The 10,616-nt window shown below is 36.8% G+C and overlaps 1 protein-coding gene across 6 annotated transcripts in view; it reads left to right on the top strand.

Moving 5' to 3' along the window:
• The window catches only part of UBE3A (ubiquitin protein ligase E3A), a 55,066-nt gene extending 45,362 nt beyond the window's left edge, over positions 1 to 9,704 (top strand). For 2 of the 6 annotated variants that reach the window (XM_030444629.1, XM_030444623.1), the window contains 7 exons: positions 20 to 164; positions 3,746 to 3,951; positions 5,873 to 6,037; positions 6,441 to 6,596; positions 6,691 to 6,764; positions 7,686 to 7,829; positions 8,050 to 8,782. In XM_030444629.1, coding sequence (XP_030300489.1) covers positions 20 to 164; positions 3,746 to 3,951; positions 5,873 to 6,037; positions 6,441 to 6,596; positions 6,691 to 6,764; positions 7,686 to 7,829; positions 8,050 to 8,170 — 1,011 coding nt within the window. In that variant the 3' untranslated portion in view covers positions 8,171 to 8,782. Of the gene's footprint in view, positions 1 to 19; positions 165 to 3,745; positions 3,952 to 5,872; positions 6,038 to 6,440; positions 6,597 to 6,690; positions 6,769 to 7,685; positions 7,830 to 8,049 lie in introns of those variants that run through there. The other 4 variants (XM_030444613.1, XM_030444641.1, XM_030444604.1 and 1 more) reach the window with 3 other exon arrangements.
• The last annotated feature ends 912 nt before the right edge of the window (positions 9,705 to 10,616 follow it).

Consider the following 10,616-nt stretch of genomic DNA (forward strand, 5'->3'; position numbering starts at 1 on the left):
CTGTGTGTTCGCTCAATAGCTAGAGATGATTGCCATGGAAAATCCTGCAGACTTGAAAAAGCAATTGTATGTTGAATTTGAAGGAGAACAAGGGGTAGATGAAGGAGGTGTTTCCAAAGAATTTTTTCAACTGGTTGTGGAAGAAATCTTCAATCCAGATATTGGTATGTATTCTAGTAATTTACTAATTTGACGGGGTTTTCCATTGAAAAGTTTAGATCATATAGTTTTTCAAGGTCCCTTCCAGCCTGTTCGGTGTTTAAACAGTGTCTTTCTACACCTGCTGCTTCTCTCTGAAGCTCTTCAGATTTCTTGGTGATTGTGAGAGTACTTGAGCCATTGAGGCTCACTGTGTCATCATCAGTCATACTCTGAATGATGATAAGAATAACTGTGTAGTTAGTGAAAGCTATGATTGCTTCTTGAAATATAAATCAGTAGTAAAGTGTTTCTTTGTAGGGCTCCTTTCTTTGTACTCTCATCTTTCTCCTCACTTTACTTTGTGATTAGCTTCTAGAATTAGTAATAAAACCAAATAGGAAGTGCAGTAAAACCAGAGTAGGGCTCTGGTGGGTGTTTGAGTTGTTTCCTTCCCTTCCTCCAGCTCAAAACATCTGAGGTCTTCTAATGGTTTCGTCTAAAAGGGGAACAGATCCAAAGTGTGGAAATAATGCGAAATTTGATTGGAGTTAGTTGAGAACTAGTAGGATTTTGTTAGATCAGAGCCAGGATTTCATATTTGTGCCCCGTTTACATCTTACTGCCTTTTTCTTTGCTCCCTGTACCAGTCTTTTATGCTTGCAACTTTATAGGTGCTGTTTTTAATATGCACTTTTCTGCTGCTCTTGAAAAGATTGAAGTCTTTTAAAATGTTATGAATATTTTGTGTTGGAATAGGAATGAAACCTACCAGGTTCCTATACTAATTTCATAGTATAGCACATTGGAGTCCCTCTAAGGGCTTCCTTTAAAGAAGCTCAACAGCTATGGCCACTAGGTAATTTGGGTTCATTGAACTCTTTTAAAAGCAGAAACTCTTGGTCTTATTTCATATCTTAGAAAATTGGAAGAAATGCAGAGATTCATTTAGATGGGGTTTAAGAGGAAGTCCCCCAAATTGGCAACAGAATCTGAACCTTGGCACTTGCCCTTCATCTACACAAGCCAGTTCTTTTAAAAAATAATACAGACCCATAAGCAAGTCTTGGAAAACTGAGAGATTTGGATCTGAATTAGCAAAAGAATAAATTAAAATGTGACAAATAAGTTTCAGTGCTTTGACAAAGTTGAATTTCCAGTGCGAAAAAGATTTTTGACCTGTGTTTATCTAAACAGAAGTGTGAGGTTACTATACTGAAATGTTCCTATTTAGTTACTGAAGTCTGATTCAACTGAGATCCATCTAGTACATATGTTTCCTGTGTGTAAAGATGGGTAACAGATTAGATGTACATGAATGTTTTAAATTTTATTTCTGTTTTCAAAATACAATACAAAAAAGTATGTACATTTTTTTGTCTTCACATCAACTTTGAGGAAAAAAGGGCATTTATTGGGTTTTCGCATAAATACACAAAAGCAGAAAAATGTAGCTTATGTTCAGTCTTTTCCTTTATGCCTGTTAATATGCCATTTACATACCATATTTACCAAGTGTGACTTTTGTTGATTTGTACACGTTATTTGCCAGAGAAAAAAGGGGAAATCCTTTAAATGGAATTTAAAATGTCCTCTGATAAGTATCTGTGGAGTGATGTTTACTGCTGTAACAGTTTATTTGCCATCATATTTCAAGTATTTTCATTTTAAACTACCTTATTTTTTTACTCAAAGGAGACAGTAACTCAGACAAAATATTAGATATATGACCAGCAGTCACCAGAGTAAAAGTGAAGAAGAAATAACTTCATGTAAAATTCCTAGAAACACTATAAAAATATAGAAACACTATAAAAAACACCCCTTCAATTTCTTCTGGTGTTTTATTATATTAATGTACTATAGTCTTAACTTTGGTCAGTGAATAAAGGATTCTGTTTCACATTGAAGTGTTCCCAGTATGGTTCTGAGTAACCTGTTAGTCCTTCATTATTAGCCATTTGCTGGAGTTGCTTATTTTGACTGGTCTACTCCTCCCTCATCTTCCAGAAAGTACAACTCCTTGCTTTTATTGTGGAAGTAATTCAGAAGCTACTGAAGTCAATTCAGAAAATAGAATGCAGGCTTCCATTTAATGATTCTCCTATATATGCTTGAGTTGCTCATACATTTCTGATTTGCCTTACCTGAAGCGGTTATTTGTGAGCTTCCAAATAGCTGACTCTGTCCTAGTACCTTTCCCAGACAAATAATATTCAATTTTGGGAATTAGCCAGTGTCTGAATTAGCAGTTCATTGCCTTACATAGAAAGAGAATTCAGGCTTTATCTCTTGGCTGAAGGTAACATCTTATTTTCAGTATTATGTGTAATTTTATGAGTCTGTTCATGTGGCTTTGTAATCAGTTTGTACACATCCGTACGCTGTAAATAAGTGTAAGTTTTAAGAGCTGGCAAGATGAACTACATTTGTCACAAAGATTTATGTTCTTCACCATGTGCATCTAACTTCTGGTGTGTTGGGAGGAAAGAGCCTGGACACTTATCCTTAGGTTCTGTCTGGAAATCTTGAGACCTGAATGTACAAGTAACAGGTCACTGGGACAGTATTGGTCTGGGGTGGTCTGTCTTTCTCCCCTTAAGTCTATGGGGTTTGCATTTATCTTGCTTTGTTATCTAGTCTGGTAATCAATTTATTTTACTTTGGGACTCATTTAAATAGTTTTTAGGCTTTACACAAAATGGTTTTATAAAAAAAAACTAATCTAGAGGCTTGTTACATCTAAAAGGGTAAGGGACTCTTCCTTTCTCTTGTCTGCACTGTCTTACCTACTCCTTTATGTGCTTTATTTGTTGAAACTGTCTGTGAAGGTAGTAAGCTTGTGAACTTGGTAGGAAACTGGTTACCTGAGGTAATGAGCTGAATCAGGTGAAGGGATAGGGGAACAAAGCAAAACCTCTCCCTTTCAACAGTGTCAGGCTGTTAAAATTGCAGCCCCTGCTTGTGAAGCCATAGTTCAGATCTATGTCATTGCTGCATCAACAGTGGACTTTGTCAAGTACCAAATCTGTTGAGCATCAAACTTTAAGATCATGTATGATGGTTAATCCTTGCTCCATAGGTTCCAGTTCAGTAACAGGCTGGCACCTAGTCCTGTTCCTTTGCTGGAACTGGTCTGGAGTAGCCTCTGAGGAGCGGCTGTCACTTGGTAGCAATTGGAGTTCTTCTGCAATGGCTCTCACTTTATAATAATTGGAGTTCTTCAGCATCATTTCTTCCACATCATTTTTGATTCATGTTCTATTCCTGCACTATTGTATTTCTCAAAGTTACCATCTATGGTGACAATGTGCTGCTGCTTCCTCGGCAGTGGAAGGGGATGACAGGCTGTGTACCTACAGCTTTAGTGGGCATTGCAGGGTGTTGTATGGCAGGTCCCCTGCCTGCTTTTAGTGGTAATGTGAGTAAAAGTGTTTTGAGAAGCTCCAGTTACCCTACTAAGGTAAGTAGCTTTTATTTGCAATTACATTTGGCCTAATGTTAAGTTAAATATGTTTTAGAGGCATTCTGTTGGGTTTAGTGGTATGTTTTGTGTGTCATTTTCATTGAAATGTAACCATAATTGTTCAACATCATTTTTTTACAGGAATGTTCACATATGATGAGTCTACAAAACTGTTTTGGTTTAATCCGTCCTCTTTTGAAACTGAGGGTCAATTTACACTGATTGGCATAGTACTGGGTCTGGCTATTTACAATAACTGTATACTGGATGTACATTTTCCCATGGTTGTCTACAGGAAGCTGATGGGCAAAAAAGGAACTTTCCGTGATCTGGCAGACTCTCATCCTGTAAGTTCATGATGTTCTTTGAGTTTATTAAAGTATTTTCATGCAGTAACTTAATCTAGAAATAAGTTAAACACAAGATGGCTGTCAGAAGTGGAAGTAAAATAAGCAGTGGCTTGTGTGAGGAGTCTGTATTTTTTAAATTCATAAGGACAACCTCTTACTACATCTGGTTTGGAAAAGGAAGAATTGTCAGGGTTGGTTATCAGTAAAGCTTTGGGCTTCTTTGTGGTTTTGTTGTTAGGGTTTTTTTTACATACTGTCAAAAGTTCTTTATATCACTATGCTCTGCTAAGCATAAACTATTATTAATATTCCCAAAGAATTCTAAAATTAAGCTGTTTATATGTATTTGTAGGAGTAGATTTCTATTAAAAATGTGAAAGTAACAGTAGACATGCAGAGGTTTGATGCTTACAGTAGACTGTCTTTTTTTTAAAGCAAAAGACAGATGAAGTAGTTCATTAATACCCCATGGTTTGGGAGCAGGGATCAGTGTCCATCTTTCCCCTCCCCAACCAGTGGTTGTACAAACCCACTAAGTTGTGTGTGTGCTTTAATGGATAAAACATAGAAGCACATATTATGGATGTCTCAAAAGATCATCGAGTCCACCCCTCCTGCCAGAGCAGGGTCACCTACAGCATGTCACACAGGAACACATCCAGGTGGGCTTTGAATCTCCAGGAAAGAAGACTCCACAACCTCTCTGGGCAGCCTGTGCCAGTGCTCTGTCATCCTCACAGTGAAAAACTCTTCCTTTTATTTACACAGAACTGCCTGTGCTCCAGTTTATAACCACTGCCCTTTGCCCTATTGTTAGTCACCCCTGAAAAAAGCTTGACTCTGCCCTCCTGGTGCTCACCCCTTGCATATTTATAAACATTGATGAGATCACCCCTCATTCTCCTCTTATCCAGGCTCAAGAGACCCAACTCCTGAAGTCCTTCCTCATGAGGGAGATGTTCCACTCCCTTCATCATCTTGGTCACTCTGTGCTGGACTCTTTCAAGCAGTTCCTTCTAGAAGTTCCAGGCAGTCTGGAACTGAGGGAACTGAGGGCCCCAGAACTGGACACAGTATTCCAGATGCAGCCTCACCAGGGCAGAGTAGAGGAGGAGAAGAACCTCTCTCAACCTATTAACCACCCCCTTCTAATGTACCCCAGGATGCCATTGGCCTTCTTGGCCACAAGGGCACTTTGCTGGCTCATGGTCATCCTTCCATCCACCAGCATCCCCAGGGGCTGCTCTCCAACAGCTCAGTCCCCAACCTGTACTGGTACCTGGGGTTGTTCTTTCCCAGATGCAAGACTTTACACTTGCTCTTCTTCTAATTCAACTTGTGATTTTTTTTTAATTTTATTTTTTTATTTATTTATTTTTGTGCATAAATGTTTTCCTACTTTAATGACTGCCATCTCCATGTAGCTTCACGTTTACTTCCTACTTTGCTTTTTTGAATCAGGATGTAGGAGATGAAAGCCTGCTGTCTGAATTTTATCTGATATAAACTACAGCATTTTCTTTGATTTTAACACATGTGCTCAGCATACTAGTGTAACATTTTCTGGATATGGAAATCAAATACAGTTTCAAAGGTATTTAGAGGAAGAGGTGATCAGTGGCTCTTGAGCTACAGGTCTGACCATTGGATTTAGGAAGATTCCTTGGTCCTGGTAGGCTCTTCCAAGGGAGTTATCACTCATTGCTGTGATTGTTTATCTTTTTTAATGCCTGCTCTTGGTTATTTTTATGAACACTGAGCTTAATACACCTGTGTTGGGGCTGTTATGGAAGATCCTAGGTGTCTTGTGTCATAGAATGTAACAACACTTTTTGAGGCCGATGATTTTATGTCTTCTGGTATTGCTCAGTGAAGTCTGTGGAAACTTATTTATGAGTTGTGTTTTGTATTCTGTTAGGTTCTTTACCAGAGTTTGAGAGATTTACTGGAGTATGAAGGAAGTGTGGAAGATGACATGATGATAACGTTTCAAATATCTCATACGGATCTCTTTGGCAATCCAATGATGCATGATTTAAAGGAAAACGGTGATAAAATTCCCATTACGAATGAAAATAGAAAGGTACACTCTAATTTTTCAACACAATCTGTAATTTTTAGATACTCTATGCACAGTTACGTAGCACTCTATGAGGGTTTAGTCTCACTTAGAATTTCAGTTTTAAAAGCCTTTTAAAGTTGCCATGTCATCATGTAGTTGTAAGCAGAAAACACTTCTAATTTTTGATAAATTGATACATTGATAAATGTATACATAGCTTCTGGTCATGGTGTCTGACACTGTGGAGAAGTATGTGAGACTTGCTCTTTATTATTGCTGAGTAGAAGCTGATCTGAAATAATCTATTTCTATAATCTATAGAATTATAGAATTAAATGTATTTTGAGATCTCGTGTTTTGAAAAATACTTCATGTGGCATGTGTCAAAGTACTAAGGGTATTTGGGGGGATTATTTTCTTACAGGAATTTGTCAATCTGTATGCTGACTACATACTCAATAAATCAGTAGAGAAGCAATTCAAGGCCTTTCGGAGAGGATTCCACATGGTGACCAATGAATCTCCTTTGAAATATTTATTTAGACCAGAGGAAATTGAATTACTTATTTGTGGAAGTAGGGTAAGAATTCTGAATGTACACCAGAAAAAGAGGTGCTTTTTAAATCCTAAGTATATAATTAGTGGTCATTTTTAAAAATGTCATCTTCTTACAGAATTTAGATTTTCAAGCACTAGAAGAAACTACAGAATATGATGGTGGCTATACAAGAGACTCTCTTATTATTAGGTAATTTTTTCTAATTTCTGAAAGATTAAAACCACTTTACATTCCTCTTTCTTCACAATGAATTTAGTGTTGTGAGATTTAGTATTTTTTTGGTCCTAGAAATGCAAGTAAAGCATTTCAGTCAAATACTGTCATAATTAGAGTGTGGATAGTATAAGCATTGCCTGTAGGTGTTAATGAATTTTGTGAAGCTTAAAAGATATTTTTCTCTGGGTACTTTTTCTTTCTTTCTTATGTCCCATATAGTAAATTATAAGTGGTATAAACAGGGCTGTTTCAGTAAATCACAACTGCTATGCTTTTGTTTATTTAAAAAAAAATGAAATCACAAGTTGATTGGGTCACTGAGCTGTTTGAATAGGTTGCATGTGTAGAACTTTAATTAGAAATCAAGTAAACACAATGTTTTTAGAGAGGAAAAATGTTTTTCATGTGTTAGTTTCTTGTCCCCTTTGACTAGAGTACTCTGAAGACAAAGGTCAGAGAAATGTGCATCTTCAGTCCTCTAGATTTTGCCAACTGTTTAAATAGTTCCTGCTAGGGTAGAAAACCTTTGACAGCGTCTGCTTCTCTTTACTGTGACATTTAAGAAGGTGGTAGAAAACAAACAGTGTAGTGGAACCAGTATAATTCATTAGGAAATAGGAATAAGAAGTGATCTGCAAATATTTATCCTTTATCAGTTAAATTAGTATTTAAGAATAATTAAAGTGCAGCATTTTGATGATAATTCTGATTTCTACCTTTAAATGTCAATGATTGATAAATACATTACTGCTAGCTTGGGGTTTTGAATGCAACTTCTAAATTTGATGTTAAGACTTACTGACATTACTAAACCTTCAAAGTTCAGTTCATTTTGAATGTTTCACTTGTATTAAAGTTTTTTTGTTTACTTATTTTTTTTATTTCCCTTGACAGGGAATTCTGGGAAATAGTCCATTCATTTACAGATGAACAGAAAAGACTCTTCTTACAGTTTACAACAGGCACAGACAGAGCCCCTGTGGGAGGACTTGGAAAGTTAAAGATGATCATAGCCAAAAATGGCCCAGATACAGAGAGGTAAAAAAACAAAAAAAAGTCTGCGTTTTGCTTGTTTGTTTATAACAAAGTGAATTCTGTGTTTCTAATTTATGAACTAAGTTAAATCTGAAAGTTGAATCTTCAAGCAAAATAGTTTCTCTATAAGTTAATTCTTTGGGATTTGTGAAGTGGTGATGCATTTCTTGCATGTACTGTGTTCCCAGATCTGAATTCTTTCTTTGCTTTCTTTTCCCCACAGATTACCTACATCTCACACATGCTTTAATGTACTTTTGCTTCCGGAGTACTCAAGCAAAGAAAAGCTTAAAGAAAGATTATTGAAGGCCATCACATATGCCAAAGGATTTGGCATGCTGTAATAATTATGACAAAAGGGATTTAAAAAATGATGGTGATGATGTCCCTCTCCAAAAAGGCCATAAGATAGTGAGCTACAGTAGTCACCTGTGTTTGTGCCTCCCTTCTTTACTGGGGACATTGGGCTGGAACAGCAGATTTCAGCTGCTTATATGAACAAAAATCTTTATTTTTTTCTTTTAGCGTGAAAGTGTTAACATATTCTTTCACTTGTATGTACAGAGAGGTTTTCCTGAATATTTATTTTAAGGGTTAAATCACTTTTGCTTGTGTTTATTACTGCTTGAAGTTGAGCCTTTTTGAGTATTTACAAGAAAACAAACTGTACTCTCCCAAGGAAAATATTGCCATCATTTGTAGACCATGTAACCTTCAAGTATGTGCTATATTTTTGTCCCTGTATCTAATCAAATCAAGAACTGTACTTTTTGAAGAGTTTGCTTTTGAAACTTGAAGTCTTGGAAAACAGTGTGATGCAATTACTGCTGTTCTAGCCCCCAAAGAGTTTCTGTGCAAAATCTTAAGAATCAATAAAGATGGAAGGGAGAACTTGGAATGTTAAACTGCAGCCTTGAGAACTTTACTTTAGTCACAGCACAATTAAAATTCATTTCACTATATGTTGTCTTCACATGTCTTGTAATAAACTGTGTTTTTAATTAGGAAACATTTCTTAGCGTATGAAAGGGTAGAAATTTTAGTTACTTTTTTAAAAAAGAAGTTTACTGGGGAAAGTGCATTTTCAACCGAACAGCTTTAGAGTAGGGAGTGAAGTGTTTGGAAAAAAAAAAAAAGATAGGAAGTTTTTTGCTATATTATAAAGAAAGCATGTGGAAGTGCACTTAAAATGAAGTTTTATTCTTAATTGCCTATTATGTTGACATTTTAAATAGACAATCCAAAGTCTTCCCTACCTGTTATGTCATCACCATTTATTTAATGAATCGTTGTTCCTACTTATCAAGGCACATGATCAGTGTTGCAACATAATCTAAAGGGATGACTAGTGTATTTTAATCTCATCTAACTAAGCAAAATTGAACAATATTAAACATAAGGCCTACTTCATGTTGTACACTTCCAACCATTAAATAAACTGTTAGTAAGTACTAAGGTTATGTTCATCTACTACATAAAGTATTCAGTAGGTTTTTAATTTAATTCTACCAATCATATCAGAAATAAATCCTTTACCTTTCGTAGTCTGTGTTCAATGTTAATTTCTCCTGTTGCAATATACGATGAAGGGATTATGCATTTGTAAGTGAGGATGTACCTGGCATATCTCTTTCATAAGACATAAGACAAGCCACAGTGGATATGCAGAGCTGAGCTTGTGCCTTGACAATTGCTGTCCCTGACTGGTAGCGATCAAACCCCGTGACTCTGTGGAATTGGCATTACAAGGTGTAGTTTTGAAATGGTGGGAGAAAGAAAAGATGGCTTCCAGGACTATTTTAATAAATTCTTTCTAGTAATAGAAACAGACAACTGTTATGTAACTATGATGCTGAATAAAACAGTGACCTTTTTTCACCACGGTTCAGTGAAAGAGAAAACAAGTGACTTCCTTACTTTGATAAGTTGGATATTAAATTACTTGACGAGAAAATGTTGTAGCACAGCACAATCGGAGGATTACAGGTACGTAAAACTCTCCTGAAGTGAACTGTGACACGGGCTCCAGCCGTGCTCCCCCCTCTTAAATCCATCCCAGTGCCAGACATTGCATTGGATAAAAGACTGGAACTTGCTGGGGCCAGAGAGGTGCTGGCTGTCTTCTGGTCTTTGATCTCAAGTGGCACTTGGGGCATGCCTGAATGTTCATCTCACTGAATGTCCTTGAAGAGGAGAGCACAAGACACCTTGGCTTCTCAGTAGGGTGGCTGACAAAAGTACTTTCCCATTCCTGCCGGTTTGGGGCCTCTCTTGCTGTAGGTGGTGAGAAAAAGATTTGCCAAGTGCCTTCAGGTACTTTTGTTACAATTATGAACCACATCATGAAGGTGCTGTGTGGTATGTACTACATCAGTAGTGTAACGCTGTTAAGCTGTATCCATTTTTGTTTTGATGTAGCTATCGATGGTTGGATGGTTGTTACTCCCAGCCGACAAGTGTGTAAGATTCATGGTGGGGTTTTTTATACTGTTCCAAAAGCTGGGTAGACTGCATGACTGGATAGCTGTCCAAAGTCTTCCAGCTAAAGCAGTGATGTTGTAAATATTCTTTTTCTATCTTCATTTAGCGTTAAGATAAAAATAATACATAATTGTATTGAACTTTATAAAGCATAAGTTGTTTTTCAAGGAGTCGTTTTCAGGTAAGATGCAAGTACGTTGTCTTTCACAGAATTCCTGTTTAGCTATATAACACTTCCTCCAGAATGCCATGGTGTTGAAACCTTATTTCCTTAACAGTGCTGTAAATGTGGTAATTGTCCAGCAGCAG

This window comes from Calypte anna, chromosome 1, assembly GCF_003957555.1.
Source record: "Calypte anna isolate BGI_N300 chromosome 1, bCalAnn1_v1.p, whole genome shotgun sequence".
NCBI classification, from domain to species: Eukaryota; Metazoa; Chordata; class Aves; order Apodiformes; family Trochilidae; genus Calypte; species Calypte anna.